This window comes from Aspergillus pseudodeflectus (assembly GCF_044049435.1).
Source record: "Aspergillus pseudodeflectus strain CBS 756.74 chromosome Unknown BJX68scaffold_31, whole genome shotgun sequence".
Taxonomy (NCBI): Eukaryota; Fungi; Ascomycota; class Eurotiomycetes; order Eurotiales; family Aspergillaceae; genus Aspergillus; species Aspergillus pseudodeflectus.
Genome location: NW_027263807.1, coordinates 143,434 through 162,963, shown reverse-complemented (window position 1 = coordinate 162,963; position 19,530 = coordinate 143,434). Strand labels below are relative to the sequence as shown.

The window sequence follows — 19,530 nt, the reverse complement described above, 5'->3', positions numbered from 1 at the left end:
CGTCCGCTGTGCTGGCCGACAGAGTCAATCAGTCAAGTCGATATAGAGTAAAAAAATGTTCTATAATTGGCCTAGGGATTCGAAGCATATCTTCTGTTAAATCTCCTATCGTTCTTGATTTGAGGGCCAGGAATAATATCAAGACCATGATGATCTAATTGGTTCGCCTGACACTTCGTCGCCGTCAGCCTCGGTAGGTTAATGATGGAGGTGCGTTTGAGGCGAGTGGTGACTGATGGAGAAGACGCAGAATCCGGTACGATTAATGGAGTCTTATGGGGTTCTCAAGGTGATTGCAGGTGCTAAGCGCCCACAATGCTCTCCTTGTCGAAGGGCTAGTACTATGGTGGAATCATTAAAATATAGTTAATGAACCTGAGGCGGAGAAGTTAGTACGGCATGGTTCAATCGGGCGGTATACTAAACCTACGTAGTGCCTCCTGGACTAACCGATAATCGCTTCCAAGGTTGTCACTCGTTTTATTCGAGGTGGTGTTGGAAATCAACTATGCCGCACTCGAGATCGTGGAGGATCAGCAGAGATCAGCATGGAAGTACCTGGATGGCGTCATGTTTACGTTGTAGATGAATCCCAAGGCCGTCTAGCTATAAATGGGCCACAATGATCTTTTTAGGTTGAGGATCTGGTAGGTGAATGCTGACAAGGTCTGATATTGCCTGAGAACCACTGGAATAAGGAGCCTAGTGTCCGCCGGGATAATACCTAGGTCGCGCTGCCGACTAGCCCAACTGCATGGGGATCGAACCTGCCTCCGACGTCATCCTCCTCGGAACTCTTTTCCATGCCAATTGCTGTTACTCTGTAATAACATTTCGGGTGTATGGCAGATGGTTTCTTCTCTGGATCCCGACTTCGCTCTTATCCCGACTCTCCTGAACGGATGGTTTGCTTTCATGATCGCACAATTCGGTGTGGCCCGCAGTGAGCAGCCTGCGCTCAGGACTTTCATCTTGCCATGTGTTTTCATCTGTGCAGCCGCGGTCGCCATACACAGGGGTTTGGAATAGAATTGGTGAGCTCGTTTCCGAATTAAGTTCGAAGTGTTGGCTTGTGACTCTTACTTTTATGGCTAACTGCTCTCACCTGTAGCATCAACCAGTCCGGAGTGAAGTTGCTTTCTCAGTGAGCGGTCGCGAATGCCATAGATTTCGCTTGAGCGTCAGTACCCTAGTATCGGGTTGATAGCCCATGCTTCAATTTTCGCGAATATATCTGCGGGCGTTGTGTGAAGAGACTCGAAATGACAAGCTTCGGATAACCTGATGAGGGGGCCTCGAAAACCCGAAGTCTTCAGATGCAGGCGCACAGCGCTTTCGGAGTAGCCCAATAACATCGAGGGCTTCACCCTGAGGCCGAGAGGACCATAACCTGCACCACGCTACTCACTGCCTATCACATACGCCTTGCGAAACCCCACCACTTTTGCCGATCACGATCGCTTGGCGGACGACGAAAGCGCTTCTGAGAAAAGGGAAAAGAGCTGGGACTCCGCTCCTTCATCCACATGCGCTTGGATGGCATCCACGCGATGTGACATATTTTCCTTCAGATTGAAATATGTTTTGAGACCTCATCTCGCCCGTGTTTGTCGAACTGGAATCTTTGACTGGCTATACCACGAGCTGGCGAAGACGAGGCATGCTGGAAACCGCTTGTTGGTAGGCCATGCTAGAGTTCGCAAATAGCCACCTTATCGATTGTTCAAAACGTTGATGAATGGACCCTGGTCGCCGTTAGCCGGGATTGTTTAGTGTTACGTCAGTTTGGCAGCTCACCATCGCGGTCACCGACCTTGGGCCCAGCAGCGGCGCAAGGGAATGGATTCCAAGGAATTCTTAGGCCGAGAAACATAGATGTTCTGGGTTGGTGCTGATGCTGTACTTCCAACGAAAACTTCCTGCTGACCCCAAGGGCTCCTGTGCTTGCTATAAAGCAATAAAGCAACAATTGGCATTGACCCGCTTCATGTTCCCTTTGCGGTAACCTCGAAATCGGCATCAAATTCCGACCTACCACAGCCCTGCAATTCTAGGCCAGCGAACAAACTGGTTAAAGCTGCTCGGGACCATGTCCCTGTTCGTGCCTGACACTCTGACCACATCCCGTTCTCTCATATTGACATTTGGGTGCTTTTTTTTTTTCGCTCACAGCCGGAGTCGGACGAAAAGGTGCCTCCAACATCTCTGTCGGCTCTCGATAATGAGTGATACAAACTATCCTTCTCCGTTCCCCTTCACGTCCTACACCCCGTCGTCTGAAGTCCCCGAAAATGAACCTGTCTATGGGTGGGTAGCGCCTGCCTTCCCGCAGCCTTCGTTTCCGACTCAAGCACCACCATCCGAAACAACAACCAACAGCTCCGACGTCGTCGCCAACGCTTCCACCACGGTCCCTCAAGAACGTTCCTTGAATAGTAAAGTCGCAATCCCTCGGTCAACTAGCTCAAATACGGTACCAAATCGAGGCCGCGTCAGCCGCGCATGTGAGAATTGTCGGGATCAAAAAGTCAAATGCAGTGGGCAACGTCCAACGTGTCAACGATGTCAGGAGTCGGGGATACAGTGTTCATATGGCGACCGGAAGCGAGAGAAGATGGCGAGGTGCGTGAGCTGGTTTAGACTAGGGTGCCACACTCAGGCTAGAGTTTGTTTGACGGCGTGAACTAGGCGACTCAGCGATCTCTCAGCACGCGTCCAAACGTTTGAGACTCTGTTACAGAACATTTACCCGAATCTGGACTCTCTGTCAGCTCAGTATGTTGAACAGATTCTGAGCGATGTAAGCGCCATCCCTACGAACCGAGTGCATATGCAGCATTCTCATATCAGCTCTGTACTCAACGAATTCTTATAGCAGCAATCTGAGAACGACCCGACCTCGAGCCGTCTACCCTCCGAATTCCCTTCGCCTCTCTTTCCCACTGATCCTGGCTCTCCAGTAGGCTCAATCGATTTTACCAAGGAAGATTTCAACCGTGATGAAAAGATTCAAGCTACAGGTTTTGTCGGAGAGCATTCGGAAATCGCATGGATAGGTAGGTTGAAGAAGATCCTACAACATCTTCAGCGCGATCCGATGGAAAAAGGCGTAGAGCGCAGTACTGTTTCCACAGCGAATTATTTTCTAGACGACCTGGAGGTGGACGTCATGGATACCGTTGACTTGTCTTATCGCCCGCCTGCTGCGGTTGCGGACAGGCTAGTCGACAGTTACTTCCAGGTTGTGCATCCGTATTTCCCGATTGTCGGCAAGGTCACTTTTTTGGGCCAGTACAAATCATACTATTCCGCTTCTTCTGTCCGGCCTGGAAAGCGGTGGCTAGCAGTGCTCAATATGATATTCGCTATTGCTACAAAGTATGCCTATGACTTGACGCAGGGCAATGAACACGCCGATGAGCACATTGCGTATTTTTCCCGAGCCTGGAAGCTCAGTATGGGCAACGTTGCTCTCTTAGACCATCCGAACCTTCAACAAGTACAAGTTGAAGGGTTGAGTGCCTTTTACCTTCTAACGGTGGGCCAAGCTAATAGGTACGTCACTTCGCCTTATTCGATGCACAAAGCCTAAACATTTACAGATCATGGAGGCTTTCCGGGATGTCAATACAATCAGCCGTTACCATGGGGCTGAATTTACGAAACGAGAGCAATATCATATTCTCAAACTCGAGGGAAACTCGGTATAGAGTCTGGTGGTCCCTCTACATACTGCATGTGCTGCTTTGTGTCATGACCGGGCGTCTCCCTAGCAGCACTGAAGATTCTTGTACCACTCCTCTGCCGGTCCCCTTCATCGAAGAGGAATTCGCACGCGACGAGGTGGAGCAACTGATTGAGGACCATGAGGCTCGGTCATTTTTCATGGAGAATCTAGTCTCGCGGTCCTCAGCACAGTCGGCAGAGAGCACATTGCTTTCCGATTCTTCTAGACGTCAGTCACCCGGACCCAGTAAACAGAGTGACCAAGTTGCATCCGCAGCTGCCAAAATTCTTACACCAAACAGTTCACTTCACTTTCTTTACTTTGTCGAACTGGGTTTGATCATGCAAAGGGCTATCGATGCACTATACGCTCCCGGGGCCGGGCGAAAATCCTGGCGCTCGATTGAAATGATCATCTCCGCGCTGAACGGCAGAGCAGATAGCTGGCTTTCCAAGCTCCCGGCTGAGCTTCATTTCACCCAAGGCGCACCGGCATGTGAAAAGGAAAGGCTTAGTCTTGCCTTTTCCTTTTACAGTACCAAGATCCTCATTACCCAGCCTTGCCTTAGTCGCCTCCTTCGGCAGGCTTCATGGGGTAGCCAGGTTGAAACATTCTGCACTACAACGGCTGCGCTGTGCGGTGACCTCGCCACTCAGATGTTGGAATTGCTACCGAGTACACCGGACCTCTCCTGGGTGTACCAACGCTCGCCTTGGTGGAGCCTAGTGCATTATATCATGCAAGCCACCACTGTCCTCTTGATAAGCCTATTTGTCAAACAGAAAGCGAACACTATCCAGCACCCTAGGACCATTGAAAGCGTCCTCAAGGCCGCTGAATGGCTCGCGTGTTTGGCGACAAATGACCCGTTGGCGCAGCGAGCCCGGACGGTGTGCCAGGATCTGTTCTCATATTCTGACATCGTGGCGGCAATGAACTCTCGGAATTAAGGCTGACAACTTCACTAAGGTCCCGAGGATTGTTCCTCTGGCGAGTTATACCACCAGCTCATGTATCTTTCTCTATGCCCATCAGGTCCGCGCACATGAAAAGGACTCGTGGAGTTGAATCCATCTAAACTTGTCAGTCATTATCCACCCGCCCGTGTATCAGTCTCCCGGTGAATCAGCACACAGTGCTCTAAATGATAGTATAGGTTTCCTCCCATTCTACCGATGCACCAACCAATTCCCGCTACGTCGCAGCTGCCTTCGCTCTATACATAGGTAGTAAACCTTACTCGCGCAGCTGACGGGGCACGAACGGCATCAGATTCCACGCCAAGCTACTGCTTACATCGCGGTTAACACCTATTATTGACCGGCTACTTGACAAGCATGGCGCTTTGTGCCGGTACTTGAGGGCTTTTCCGGCCTATGCGGCAGATCGCTTAGAGATCGCGCGTATCATACAGCTTATGTATCGGAGCTAATTAATGCTTAACCCCTGGGAATAAGCACATCTGGCATATCTACACTGTCATAAAATACACAAGACCAAAAGTGGGTCGAGAACGACTGACATACCTAATGATCATTCGCTGGCACTTACTTCCGGAGGGCTCCTAACCTGAGCTCAAGAATCAGGATGGCAGGTCATTTCTGGTCAGCAGTGGGCACCTAGACTCCTGGGTTTCAGTCAGACAAGAAAAGCCTCCATAATTGCGAGATGACTCCACATTTTTGTATCCTTGACCCTCGCAACCGGGAAAGTCCTCTTCTATTCCAAACCGGTCATTTTTCACAGGAGCCTTGCGGAAGCGAAATTACCCGCCTGACCAAAGGCTGACTGAAAAAGCACCATGGCCAATGTTAATTGCATGGTCGGCGATTATACCAAGCTTTGGCAATTGCGACACCCTGGTTGCAGCATGGTCGGCATCTCACTGTCATATCATTCTTGGTAGCGAGGAACAAGGTAGCAAGGCGCAGAGAAGGGTAATGGGCGTATTGTTGTTGGGCAACAAGAGGCAACGAGGCGGCTTCAAGGCGCCAGCTTCCGATTCTTCGGAGCTTTGTCCGATTCCTATTATCGACAATCTGGAAGCACTCCAGGTATCTGATAGGAAACCACACCCACGCATCCAACAGGTAGAATGCCAAGGAATGACCTTCTAGACAAAGGTAGGTAGGACGGCGACCTGGTACCTGATTGCCAGGCTGGATTCGAGTGACGGGCTCCGTAGGTTAAAGTGGGCATTTCTTTCGACTCATATTTCGTCTGTGTGCAGGAAGGAGTCATATGCTGACTGCTGTATGATGCCCCGTCCTAACTTATCTAGCAATAATAGCATAGACCAGCTCTGCACTGAGCGCCTCGGCTTGAAAGAAAGTTAGCTTTATTCAAACCCTTTTATTGTGAAGTCTGACAAGATTATGATCTGTCATATCCTTGAGTAGAGAAAGGTCTGGGTACCTCTTGACATGGACCACAGCTCTTCAAGCGAATAATTTATGTGCTACTATTACTGACAACTATTAGAGCATGTATACAATATTAGAACATCTGGCATAATGCTCGCCAGGAGCCGTCAATGCTCAACCAGAACAGACCATGATCGAGGAAGTATGATCCACCAATCATCAATTTGTCCTACCAGCTAGTCACATGGCTACTTTATGCCTCAGGTGTTAATAGCACGTGACGGCTATCGATACCAACCATCCTTGATAAGAGCTACAACGATGAGACCTCAAAATGTTCCGATTGTCACCATTGGTTCAATCCCTGTGCGACCGCCAGAATTCGGAGGACAATGCACCATTAATGGAAGCTGAAGCATGTCTATGCGGGGCCCTATGAGACGCTCGCACCTCAGACAGGTCAGCGCAGCGAGTCTGGACACAGTCTCCACCTCCACCCGCTCCATCGACGCATCCCAGCATGAGGCGACCCTCAGCGACAACCCGTCCAGCTCTGACGGGGGGCGGACATTTGGACCATCCTCGACCGGTCTGGATCGGCGACAATGTTCTCTCTGGGTGCACACCGATGTGTTTTCCAAAGAAGAGATCCTCTTCAACCAGGCTGCGTTCGCCGATACGGGCGTGCGTGATGGCGATGTCATCGAGATCTTGTCGGCACGGTTTCTAGGTGATTCAACCAATTCAGAATTAGGTTCGCGATCGGGGTTCGATGAGCATGTAGAGCCCGGCGGCCCTGGCTCGAAGAAATCGCGGTCCCATGCGATGTCCAAGTTCAAGACACCGCTGCAGACGCGGTGTCTGTTTGTCGCGAGGCCACTTCCGGCCGAACTCAAGACACGACATCCCAAGTTGGAGCTTTCGGTTACAAGCAGTGTCGCGAACATCTTTGGTTTCAATAACCGGACGACCGTGTATATTTCTATTGTTGATCGGGCGCAATGCTCCGCGTCGCATGTGGATATCTCCTTTCGGGACCAGTTTCTAGTGCGCTCGGACATGTGGCGCTTGGTCATGTCGGAGCTGGCTGGGAAGATTATCTACAAGGGGCAGAAGATTACCTTTATGGGGCATATCAAGGCGACTGTGAAGAATATCTTTATTCGAGGGAAGAAAGTCCTCTCGGGCTTCTTCTCGCCGCAGACTATACCTGTTTTCCGGAGCGAGTCGGCAAAGTATGTGTTGTTTATCCAAATGTCTAGGGAGATGTGGGATTTCGACTCCGAGGGAACTGGGGATATCCTCTTCAGCAGGGTCATCAATGGATTTCTGCCTGAGCTCTTTAAACGCTGGGCGAATGCAGATGCAAGACACCTAGTCACAATCGTGCTATTTACCCGTGTCGAGTACGATGCATCTGCTCCTGGGCTTCCGTCTGTGCTGAGCGCGGAGAATCTGAAGAATGCGCTCAGTCCTAATAATGCTCCTACTCGGGATTTTTATCGGGTTGTGGTCAATGACATGGCCAGCGGCCATTGGACGACCATTCTTGATGAGCTCAAGAAGGATTTTAGAACGTTCTTGAGAGATGTCTCTGTCTTGAAAACACCAGAGGACCCTGTTATTCCTTCTCTCAGCGGAGCAAGATCGGCTCCAAGCGTCACCATTGCAGGGCGGCCGAGCACCGCTCTTCGTGGCAATATACTCGAAGCCATTCATTTGGCTTCCTCCCATCTGGCTTTTGACCATATCGACCGCGACATGGTTCATACAGGAACGTCTATCATTGTCATCACTCCTGGTAGTGGTGTCTTTGAAGTATCGCATGAGTCTCTAGCTTCCACCACCGAAGCACTTACGAACCGCGGTATCGCTATAGATTTAGTTTGTTTGAGCCCGATGCCACTTCATTCCGTGCCGTTGTTCAAGTATAGGGAACCGGCTAGAAGACAGTCCAGTTCTACGTATGGCGACATCCAGGGCGGTGGCTATTCTCCAGAGATGCGTCACTCCTTTGCAAGTTTGTCCAACCGTATCAGCCATCCGTCACCAAGGTCCACCATCTCAAGCACGCCCCCAGGAAGCGGCCCACGCGGCCCATGGACCCGTCCACACGATTGGAGTTACGGTATCCCGCATTGGCTTGATATCTCGTACTGGAATCCTGATACCTACAGAGAGTCCCGAAGAATTCTCAAAAAGGACCCGAATGCTCCCATCCCGTTTACTGTAACTAAGCGGTCAAAAACTTTTGTTCCACGTGTGCGCATGTATGAAATCCAGATGGGAGGTGTCATGGAAAGCGAGCAGTCAAACATCTCTATCCCTTATCTTACAGAGGGTCAGAGTACATCTCGATCCTTGGCACCGTCCAACATCCACCCTTCCAGGTCCTCATTCAAGCGAGGCTCTCCGTTCAGACACCAATTGAGCGATAGTCTCCGACCCGAGTCTTTTCTCCAAAACATGACGAACCCGAAAGAATTGATGGTTTCCAAATCGCACAAGGCATCCTCGACAGTCGCTTGGATGGACAACTACGACGATCAGGTATTTCGTCCGCTCTCTGGTCGTAACCACCGACGCAAACAGACGAGGCAAAAGCGGCCGAGCGAGCCAGAGGTTCAGGCCTCTGGCACGCACGAGCGCATCTCCGCGAGGTCAATAACGCATCTACGGGAACATGAAGTGAACCCGGAAGAATGGCGGCGAAAGATTGAAAAGGCGCCCAAAGATGCGGTGCTCAAAAAGGACCATTCGCCGAGAAAGCCTGCTCTCAAGACAGCTTCTGCTTCCACTTCAAAAGTGCCGCGAATTTCGCGGACAATCAGCTTTGCCCTGCGAGGGCTGGGATCTGCTCCGCCTAGGGCCCTGGCGAGCACAGAGGTCAATGCGGAACACGCTACTGCCACGCCAGCGCCCAATAGCAGGAAGAAGTCGGCGGGGACTCTCAGGGAATCCAAAAGTGTCGAGTCGCTAAGTGCCTCTGATTCGGCCTCGACTGCCACGGTTGTTGAAGCTTCGCCCGCTCCGAGCACACCCCCAAAGCAGCGCAGAAGTCCGATTATAACACCTTCGCGGCCGATATCGATAAAGGTACCAACCAAAACGCCAGCCGAGGACTCGGACCAACCAGCGCGCTCTGTGGTCACAGGATCGTACTCGACTAGTGCTACAGAAGTGCCGCATAAAAGTAATGTTGTCGGACCTGAGCACCAGGCTAAGAAATCGACCCCCAAGTTCGAAATGACACTGAATTCCGGGCTACGGGAGCCTTTAGCGAAAAATAACCAGAGTAGACTTCTTGCACCATGGGTTCGATCCGTCAACCCTTGCAACACGCCTAGGGAGGCCTCACGAGATACCAGCTGGTTTGGACGATGGCAGCATGCCTATCCAAGACCGCCACATGTCGCGGTCGTCAAGTGGAAGAGCTTGAAATCTCCCGCTATCTTGCCGTTAACTACGGAAGAATTCCCTACAGCAAGCGAGCTAGCATCAGATTACCTGCAGACTCCGTACCGAGTCTTTCCCAATGAAGATGCAGAGGGCATCGAGGCGCCAAAGACTATCGGACTACTGTTACGGGATATGATTTCCCTCCGTCTCTCTCACGGGTTTCAGATTGTCGTGGGAAAGAATGTGGACGAAGCTTCCGGGCGATACACACTCAAGACACCAAATGTCTTTGATACGCAGAGCCTCGAGAAAAATGGCGCAACCGTTTTTCTTTCCAAGGGGCACTCTATCCATCGCCTCATTTGTACCGGAGGTAGCGAAATCGAGGTGACTCGATTCTCGCACCGAAGCCTATCGGACTTGGCACCTGAGAAGAAGAGCGGCTTGGACTCTGTTTACTCACCTGCGATGCGGACAATTCTAAGTCTAGAGTACGAAGTGAAGCATATAAAGATGCGTCCGGTAACAGAGGAGTACAATTGGAACTATGCTGATAACTATATTGCTGGTCACCGCGACTACCTCATCAACCCGGCGCAGCAGCTTCACTTTTGGCGTGTCCGATACGTCCTCATCCCAATGCGCATGCATCCGAGCACAAAGAGACACATGCAGAACCCAAACGAGGACAACGAAGAAGAAATTCACTTGCTTGGTATCAACCAACTCACACATATCTGGCAGCGGCACAAGTACGTGCCCCAGGATGAGAAGAGAGTCGAGTCATCGAACAAGAAGAGAGATCACAATCCGTTGAATATCATGTACCAAACAAGAAACCCTTCAGAAGTTGTTGCGGCTGAGCTGGGCACTCTCCTATCAGATCCCGGGCAGGACGGCTCTACAGCACAGCTATTGCCAGAGTCAGAGCTGCCGGATCGGAATATTAGTCTGTCCTCGCTGGCTCAGCTTGTCCAGGGCGAGAAGGGAGTGCGGATGATGGATCGCAGATGGCACCTGAGACTCCATTATAACTGCTTTATCGGTTTTGAATTCACGACGTGGCTCGTTCAGAACTTCCGAGATATCGACAACCGGGACGAGGCCGTCAGCTATGGTAAGCAGCTGGAAGCAGAAGGTCTCTTCCAGCACGTTGAGGGACGGCACAAGTTCAAGGATGGCAACTACTTTTATCAAATCTCGTCCGAGTACCGCGTGGCTCGTCCGGAATCGCGAAATAGCTGGTTCCAGATTCGACCAGACAAGTCGATTCCATCTACCCCAGCAATTGGAGAAGGGCGAAAGGATTCGCCCATGAGCTCGCACTCGCGATCAACCAGTCTTGAGCAGAGTGTTCCCCAAACGCCGAGCACGCCTCTGAGATCAAAGAGTAAAGCCACAGTCATGCTGTCCAAAACTCTAAAGTACGACATCGACCCGCGCAGGCGCTCGAACCGGCCGGAGGTTATTGATCTGCACTATGACCGGCTACATAACCCTGCCAACTGCTTCCATATCGAGCTTAGCTGGATGAACACTACTCCTAAGCTAATCGAGGATACGGTTCAGTCGTGGGCTGCAACAGCCGAAAAGTTCGGCCTCAAGCTCGTGCAAGTGCCCATTGCCGAAGCCAGCGCCATCGACCAGACACAGCCATTCCGAAAGCCTTATAGGGTCAAGCTCAAGGTTCCTCCACCCAAGGGTCCAAGGTCCACAGTATTCACTGCGGCTTCCTTCAATCAGCAAGACGCGCCAGACCCGCATTACTTTCAAAAGGTCATTCTACAAAAGTTTGACTTTGTACTTGACCTTGAGGCTCGATCTGCCTTTCCTCCTGATGTCGAAGTGTGCTACTCTTGGGGAAGACCGGACTATAGATACCCTCAATACATCCACCAATCCGGCAGCCTCCTTGTCCAGATAACCGACGAGGGTGAATTCCTCGTCCTCGCAAACAGGCTGGTCAGTACACGCAGTGTAGCATCAAGCCGCGACATCCCCCGCCACGAACGCCTCGACCGACCAGATCAATACCGCGCACGCGCAGGCACTTACGACCCCATCGATCGCCTCTCCCCACGCCTCTCCCCCCTCGTCCGCCCATTCAGCGAAATCACCGGGTCAGTCAGCCTAAGCCCACAGACACAATCAAGCTTCGACTCCGCCAACCTCTACCGGGCCCCCGAGCATATCCTAAGCGGGTTCGAGGAGTTTTGTAACGACCCCATCCGTCTCGGTCAGCTGTACAGCGAGAGCTTCGTGTATCCGGCCTCGGCCAAGGCGGCGCCTACCACAGCGTCGTTTATAGACTCGGCGATTCCGAGTCTCGAGTTGCCGGCGCCGGTTATTGGGCATCACATCTCACCGCCACCGGGGACACCGTCGAGGCCATCAACGGGCGCTGGGAATCTGCCGCTGATTGATCTGAGAAGTCGCCAGCGGGATGAGAGTACAATCACAAAGGGGAGTCCGAGGAGTGGAGGGTTGAGGCCGTTGAATTTGAGCGGGGCATGACGTCGAGTATAGGCCAATCTATTTGGCATTTTGGCAGTGTATACTTCCGTATCTCACATATAATCAGCAAAGACATGTGACATAAGCTGAACGGTCTCTTTACCCGAGCAAACTTCCAAATCCCAGAGGAAATCATCCCGACTCCAATTTAGGCAAAATAGCTAGCTCGCTTCCCAGGTTCCTCCTCCTCCAACTGCCGGAACATGGCGCATCCTGACTTGGGCAATCCGAGCCCCTGATTCGTGGATATACCCGACATGGATAATTTGCGTCAATCAAAATGGCCCTGCTCGGTAAGACTAGTTCAAGGACCTTCCCCGACGGGGCCGGCGACTCTCATCAAGTCAATCTACCCCTCACCAACCCGGAGCAGCGAGCTGTTGCCCCGCCTTGTCAACAATCGGCCCAGCTACGTTGCAGTGGGGCGGATCATGAATTCCATTCCATCATGCAAGACGGAGCGGGCTCCTTTGCGAATTGAGAAGGGTACGGTCGGGTGTTTGCGATGCAATGGGTATATCCTCCTGGCCCGCGTTCAGTCTTGTCTTGGATTGTTCAAGAAATGCACCGTATCCTTTACCTTTCTCGCAGATCGAATTAAGTCTTCTGCGAATTCACAATGAAGTTTACGGAGGGAATGTGGCTCCTTCGGGTAAGTTTATTCTACTCTAAACAGCGATACCAGCTTGTTCCAGAATCTGGGTTGGACGGTGAGAAGCTAACTGTGAGGTGCACTGGACAGGAGGGCATTCGGATTGACTGGATGACCAATGTCGAGCGATTGGACGTTAACAACGAGAAGGAGACGGTTAACCTCTTGTTGAACAAGGTCCAGAGACATCGTGGAGATACGCTGAATTCTCGTGAGTTCTCCGAATAGAGGACCGGGAGGAACGCCAGGGTTTCTAACACGTCTCTACTGGCAGCTACGGTCTCTGCGCGCGTCACTTCGCCGTTGGAGGGCATTATTGGTGTCAAGCTTGTGCATTGGTGAGTACTCGTTCCGACTCTCCAGCAACAATATACAAACAATCACTCATATCATTCAGGGCCGGCGGCGTCGACAACGGCCCACACTACGAACTTGCTACTTCTTCAGGCCACGCAAGGATCACACACGACAAGGGCAAGAACCTCCAGTACGCCAGCGGCCCCCTCAACCTCGACATCAACACGTCTCCCAACGAACTTGGCTTCGTTTTCTCCGACGACAAGAAGAAGAAGCTCACAGGCCACTCATGGCGCTCAATTGGATACGTTGGAGACCAAACAACCGAGAAATCCCGCTTCAAGGATGGCATCTTCTTCGAGCGGCAAGGCTACATGCTTGCGGAGCTCGACCTGGGCGTCGGCGAGAAATTATACGGCCTTGGTGAACGATTCGGTCCCTTTGTGAAGAATGGGCAGAGCGTTGATATCTGGAACGAGGATGGAGGGACCTCGTCGGAGCTCGCGTATAAGAATATCCCGTTCTATATCAGTTCCGCGGGGTATGGTGTTTTTGTCAACAACCCTGGGAAAGTGAGCTTGGAGTTACAGTCTGAGCGGACGACGAGAGTGAACATCTCGATTCCGGGGGAGGAGCTGGAATATTTCGTTATAAGGGGTGCTACACCAAAGGAAATTCTGAAGAGGTATACGGCTCTCACGGGGACGCCGAGTCTGGTCCCTGCGTGGAGTTATAACCTGTGGCTTACTACGAGTAATTGCCCCTATTTCACTCCTGTCTGTCCATTATCCAGTCATACTAAACTCGTGTGCGCCAGGCTTCACAACAAACTACTCTGAAGAGACCGTAACCGGCTTCCTGGACGGCTTTCGAGACCGCGACCTCCCACTAGGCGTCTTCCACTTTGATTGCTTTTGGATGAAGTCCTACCAATGGTGCGACTTTGAATTCGACTCGGAGATGTTTCCCGATGCAGAGGGCTACCTCAAGCGGTTAAAGGAGCGAGGACTCAAACTGAGTATCTGGATCAACCCATATGTTGGACAGGCATCCCCACTGTTTGAAGTTGGAAAGAAGAATGGTTACTTCATCAAGGTTTGTCCACCCTCCAGCTCTGTGTTTTATGCCTCCGCTAATCAACAATGCGTAGCGAACCGACGGCTCCGTCTGGCAATGGGACCTCTGGCAAGCCGGCATGGCCGTAATCGACTTTACAAACCCGGCGGCCGCCACTTGGTACAGCGAGCACCTAACCCGCCTCATGGACATGGGAATCGACACGTTCAAAACCGACTTCGCCGAGCGCATCCCCGTCAACGGCGTAACCTACCACGATGGCTCCGACCCGGTCCGCATGCACAACTACTACGCACTCCTCTACAACAAAATCGTCTACGAAACCATGACCTCCGTCTCCGGGGAATCCAATTCCCTCCTCTTCGCCCGCTCGACCTCTGTCGGCGGACAAAAGTACCCCGTCCACTGGGGAGGCGACTGCGAATCCACATACGAGGCCATGGCCGAGTCCCTGCGCGGCGGACTGAGCCTGTCCCTCGCGGGGTACATCTTCTGGGCAAGTGACATTGGTGGGTTCGAGGGAACGCCGCCACCCGCACTGTACAAGCGCTGGGTGCAATTTGGCTTGCTGAGCTCGCACTCGCGCCTCCATGGCTCCTCGTCCTTCCGTGTCCCCTGGATCTACGGCGAAGACTGCTCGGATGTTCTGCGGGACTGCGTGAAGCGGAAGATTGCCCTCACGCCGTATCTCCTTGCTGCAGCCCTAACCGGATCCAGGGAGGGCGTCCCGCTCATGCGCGCCATGTTCCTAGAATTCCCCAATGATCTCAACACGTACTCGATTGACACACAGTACATGTTTGGTGGGAATCTGCTCGTTGCGCCTGTGTTCTCCGATGAGGGTGTCGTGACGTTCTATGTTCCGCGGACGGAGGAGGAGGAGCGCGGGGACGGGAAGTGGGTTAGCTGGTTTGATCATGCGAAGAGCTACGAGGGTGGACGGTGGTATACGGAGACGCATGGGTTTGAAACGCTGCCGATTTTGGTGCGGCCGGGGAGTGTGACGCCTCTGAACCCGAAGTTGGTTGCCCCCGAGGGCGATGCGTTGGATGGGTTGGAGGTTCTGGTGAATGGAAGGTTGAGTGGGGAGGTAGCTATTGAGGTTGTCGATCCGGCGAAGACGCACGAGGTTCTCAAGGTAGTTACTGTTAAGCTTGGTGAGGGAGATGTGATCGCTACTGTTGATGGCGAGGATACAAAGGTCAAGGTTAACTGGGTTGGCCATTAGATCGAGAGGTCTACTGCCGAAAAGGCACTATTCATCAATGCTCTATACTGCGTGGTAAAAGGCCGTTATCGCATTATGTATCATGCAAAAGCTATCCACCAGAATGACTCAACACATGGGTATCATGATAATCAAGACAAGCAAGAAAGACAAAAGAGAAAACACCGCAAGCAGAATCGCGCGACTAACAAATCGGAAAATCATTGATCGTCGTCAAAGCAAGCCATGCGCCACACCACGGCTGGGAATTAAAACAAATAAATGTGACGGTCGAAAAAAAAAGTACAGGCCATCATCAAGATATAGGAGTTGAGAGCCTACCAGGCTTCCTCAACATCCAGAAGCCATTTGCGAACACCTTCTCTTAACGTATTATCCGCTCCCGTCAACAACCGCTTGCGCTCTCTATCCGCTAGATTGAGCTCTCCGTCATCCTCGCGGCAATGTTCGGCTGCCACGCTGCGGACTACCTCTTCTAATGCACCTAGAACTAGCCGACGACACTCGGCACGAGGAGCTTCAACGGTAGGGATGTCATCCCGCATAGTCATGGTGTCGGCAGCCCTATCATTCTCCTTGCGAGACCGAGTCGGCGAAGGGGCGCGGGTAGGCGCCAACGATGACGGTCCGCTCTGGGCAAGAACACGCTCCAGAGCATCAACAAGAGTTCCGTCCAAGTCCATAACAGGTTCCTCTGTGAATTTCTCCTCCACCTCCCCGAAATAGAGCCCCTCTGCGCGTATTCTAGGAAAGGATTTGGCCGAACTCATGGCAGAAGAAAAGTAGCCACTGATCTGCGAGGTAGATATAGAACCGCCAGAAAAGTGACGAGGAGTACCCGGGTTAGACAAGCTGGGCGGCGATGTAGGAGATTTCAGGGAATTCCCGCCAGTAATCCGACGTCGAAGACGCAGGCGCTTGACTGAAAAGGTCCGCACATCTGCAATCAAAGTTGTGGCAACATCCACCCATTTTTCAGATCCGTCAGTGTCCAATGCCGCAGCATTGTTCGGAGTAGGCTCGGACTGCATCGCACGCTTGACATCAGCTTCTAAGTTGGAATAGGGCCGTACACCCTGGAGCAAGTAATCGTCGTGAAAGTTTTTCAACCAACCAGCGACGTTGATATTCGGCCCATCATTGTCTTTTGCCTGGTGATGGTGGAGGCCTGAGCTGCTGCTGTGCGTGGATGCAAGCGCATCGACGCTTGTCACGGACGTGCGCGTCTTTTTTGGCGATGCCATAGTGGAGTCACCGGAAGAAGAAAGCGAGACGAACCCAGGAAGAGGTAGCTCTACATCCACAATCCCATCGTCTTCCCGCACGGACAGTTTCAACAAAGTCTCCTTGGTGTTGTCTGTTGTTGATGAAAGATCTTGAGGGTCATCTTCGAATTTTCGCTGAGAATTCGAAGAATGGGGGATAGAGATATTGGCACTTGTGGCAATATGAGTAGGTTCTTCCGAAACCTCTTCAACCATTTGGCTGAGGGTTGGAGGATTTCTTTTGGCCGGCATGGTATACACAGAGGCCGAGCGATGGCGGGGCTCTTTCGAAAACCCAGCACCGCCTTTGTCGGACGACTCTTGGCGAGAGCTCCAGAGCCCACTGAAGAGACTGCCCCATCGGCCTCCCGCAGAGGGCACACTGCTATTGACGCTAGTAGCTGAGCTCTCACTTCTTTGCAAGTTCTTCAATAGCGTCTCGGAAGCCAAACTGTCTTCACCAAGATCTTGATCAGAGCCCTCTCTTTCAAGCCGTCCCTGTGAAGCAAAATGGGGCACAGGAACTGCACTTCCAGGATTGGCGGTTGATGTTGTAGGGGTGCTAATATTGTTACTACGTGCATCCCTTGCGTGCATTGGTATTCCGACGGTCCGAATGGAGCGAGCATCTGAACCTCGGCGATGTATGACGTCAGTAGATTCAGCATCATCCGTGGACCGGTGGGCTGTCTCATTGGATGAAGCACTAACAGATCGGTGATGTTGATCTCGATCAGTCATGTTCAACCGTTGAGCACGAGAACGCCGTTCGATGGCTTTACGAAGGGGCTCTGAACGCAGGACAGGTATGCTTGGCGGGCTCTGCGAGACAGCACGGGTGGAAGCAGCGGTACCTGGTCTGAGCGGTGATGGGAGCGGTTCGAGGCGCTGCTTGGGTGGGAGAAATGCCGAAAGCAGGAAGATGAGGCGCCTGGCAGTCATCTTGTCGGGACAAACAATCACTGTTCTGTAAGGAAGCGCGGGCTCGGCATCCTGTTGGGCTTTTTGCTGCAAATAGTGTCGACGCCTGTACCAATCGGGTCCCAAAGCGTTCAGCCACTCGGTATGATTCCCCAGAAAGGCGGTAATTAGGACGAGAAAGAAAAAGCTGTGGTCCTTATCACCAAGGCTGCGCACGATAGAACGACCCTCCTCGCGCCACACACCCCAGCGGCTTTGGCCCGTAACAACATTTGGTATCTGGAGTGCAGTACTAATACGACGAGCACTCCGGACAGCCTCACCCATCAGCTTCGAGTTTATTGCCAAGACATTCGCCGGCAGGTGAAGGAACGTTTGATTGGTCCGTTGCATATTTGGAGGCTTGACGGGTTTTGGGTGCATCCCGGCAGAGTCTACTCGCTTCAACAGGAAGAGTATCTCACTTCGTGATAGTCTCTCGAGGTGAGAGAGTGTGCGGTTGACAACGTCCCAATGGTCCACCAACATGTCAATCCGCTCGTCCAAGCTAGGAGGCGCAGATGCAAGTGTGTCATCAAGGAATCCTCCTCGCCATCGATAATCAGAGTCCAAGGAGCATGCCAACCCTGGCCTGGGAGAGTCCTGGCCGGGAGCACTGAAGCGCGATCCTGGTCGTGCGGCATTGCGGGATAGGACCGGGATCTGAATTGCAATGGCGACTGCGTACATTGGAGTTTTCTTCTCCTTGACCTTTTTGCGCTTGCTAACATCAGGAAAAGGGAATCCAATCTCAGGAAGTGACTCTTGGTGCAATGACGCCGCGAAGTCTGGTCCCTCGGAAGATATCTCACCCGCCTCGGGTAAATTGACACTGAACATTCTCGTCAAGAGAATGGTGACTTTTGACCGTGGTTTGTAATCGGCACGGCCATTATTGCTGGCGAATCCGGAGGGACTCCCAGCGGTGTACGAGCGAATAAACGAATTGCGGGTCGCAGGTGATGCACCTGCTGTCACTCCAGTTTCATCATCTGCAGAAATGATATGCATCTTCGTAGAGGAACCTCGATAGCTGAATGCACTGCTGCCGAAGATGCAGTTCAACAATCCGGCATCGTTCATATCGGATGGGCTGTGGCGGGAATGCGCAGGCTCTTGAAGTCCTCCAGCTTGGGCCAATGTGGAACTACGGCCGCGAGCACGAGTGAAAGCACTTGAAGTTACTGGTGACGTCCTGCGCGCTTCCGCTGCCATTGAAAGCGGACTCTGGTCTATCATTGACGACTGAGACACAAGACCACGTCGTCCTCGGGAGAGGGATGAAACGGTTGAGACGGTACGAGCATGATGTCTAGGGCCAGAGTTTTTGAGAACCTGAGGATCCAGTCCAAGTCCAGGAGATGTTGGTTCTGATGTATCAGCGCGAGTATCGAGTAGAATGCATGGCTCTCTGTCACCAAGAGAGTTTTGAGCGATTATAACTCGAAAATCCTTGAGGGGGTCCAACTCCACTCCGCCCCGGTCATCGTAGGCACCAGCTGCGGAAGCATTGGGAGAACTAAAGGCGGTTTGGAGAGGAAAGTTATTCGTGTTTGAGCGTCGTAGTTGGTTGACATCAGGAAATAAAAGGCCGGACGTATGTTCCTCTTCGGTAACTGAATCCAGTTGTGTGGTTGGTTTGTTGGAATATGCCGACGGGTTCAATGTCGTAGCTGCGGTGTTTAGGAGTCGGCCGAGCATTCTGACAGCACTTCGGGCAGCTCTAGGACCGGCGAAGGTGATTAAAGAGAGACGAATCGAAAACAATGGGCAATAACGCAAAATCGAGGTCCAACCCGAAACGATCAGTTCCGGTTCACGTCACACAGAAGTAAATCGGACAGCAAGCTCAAATGAAATATATTAGAGGCCCAACAGAATCAAAACCCAGATTACCGACAGTCAGACTAAACTGAACTGTAGTTCCCCATCACTCGATCCGCTGGAGGAGGACCATGCTTGGGTGATCCGTCGACCCGAAGGGGAGGGGATCTGTATCGGATGTAGTCCCGACGTCGCTCGGATAAAGATCACGAACGAAGAGTGTG

General features: G+C 52.1%; 4 protein-coding genes across 4 annotated transcripts; 3 read left to right on the top strand and 1 right to left on the bottom strand.

Moving 5' to 3' along the window:
* Positions 1–2,221: 2,221 nt before the first annotated feature.
* On the top strand, positions 2,222–4,677 carry BJX68DRAFT_268486 (putative C6 transcription factor; the record flags this gene model as incomplete). Its single annotated transcript, XM_071046106.1, has 4 exons — positions 2,222–2,622; positions 2,689–2,800; positions 2,876–3,555; positions 3,603–4,677. The coding sequence occupies 4 exons, from the start codon at positions 2,222–2,224 to the stop codon at positions 4,675–4,677; spliced, it is 2,268 nt and encodes a 755-aa protein (XP_070897352.1).
* A 1,743-nt stretch (positions 4,678–6,420) lies between these two features.
* iml1 (GTPase-activating protein IML1) lies at positions 6,421–12,313 on the top strand. Its single transcript, XM_071048249.1, has one exon. It carries the CDS (start codon positions 6,508–6,510, stop codon positions 12,001–12,003), a length of 5,496 nt encoding a protein of 1,831 aa, XP_070897351.1. The 5' UTR covers positions 6,421–6,507; the 3' UTR covers positions 12,004–12,313.
* Positions 12,314–15,416, top strand: BJX68DRAFT_121477 (putative sugar hydrolase). Its single transcript, XM_071036130.1, has 6 exons — positions 12,314–12,655; positions 12,746–12,866; positions 12,930–12,993; positions 13,053–13,705; positions 13,770–14,047; positions 14,103–15,416. The coding sequence occupies exons 1-6, from the start codon at positions 12,623–12,625 to the stop codon at positions 15,255–15,257; spliced, it is 2,304 nt and encodes a 767-aa protein (XP_070897350.1). The 5' UTR covers positions 12,314–12,622; the 3' UTR covers positions 15,258–15,416.
* Positions 15,416–19,297, bottom strand: BJX68DRAFT_121472 (uncharacterized protein). The gene has a single exon (XM_071036129.1). The coding sequence runs from the start codon at positions 19,181–19,183 to the stop codon at positions 15,575–15,577; it is 3,609 nt and encodes a 1,202-aa protein (XP_070897349.1). The 5' UTR covers positions 19,184–19,297; the 3' UTR covers positions 15,416–15,574.
* Between the last annotated feature and the right edge of the window lie 233 nt (positions 19,298–19,530).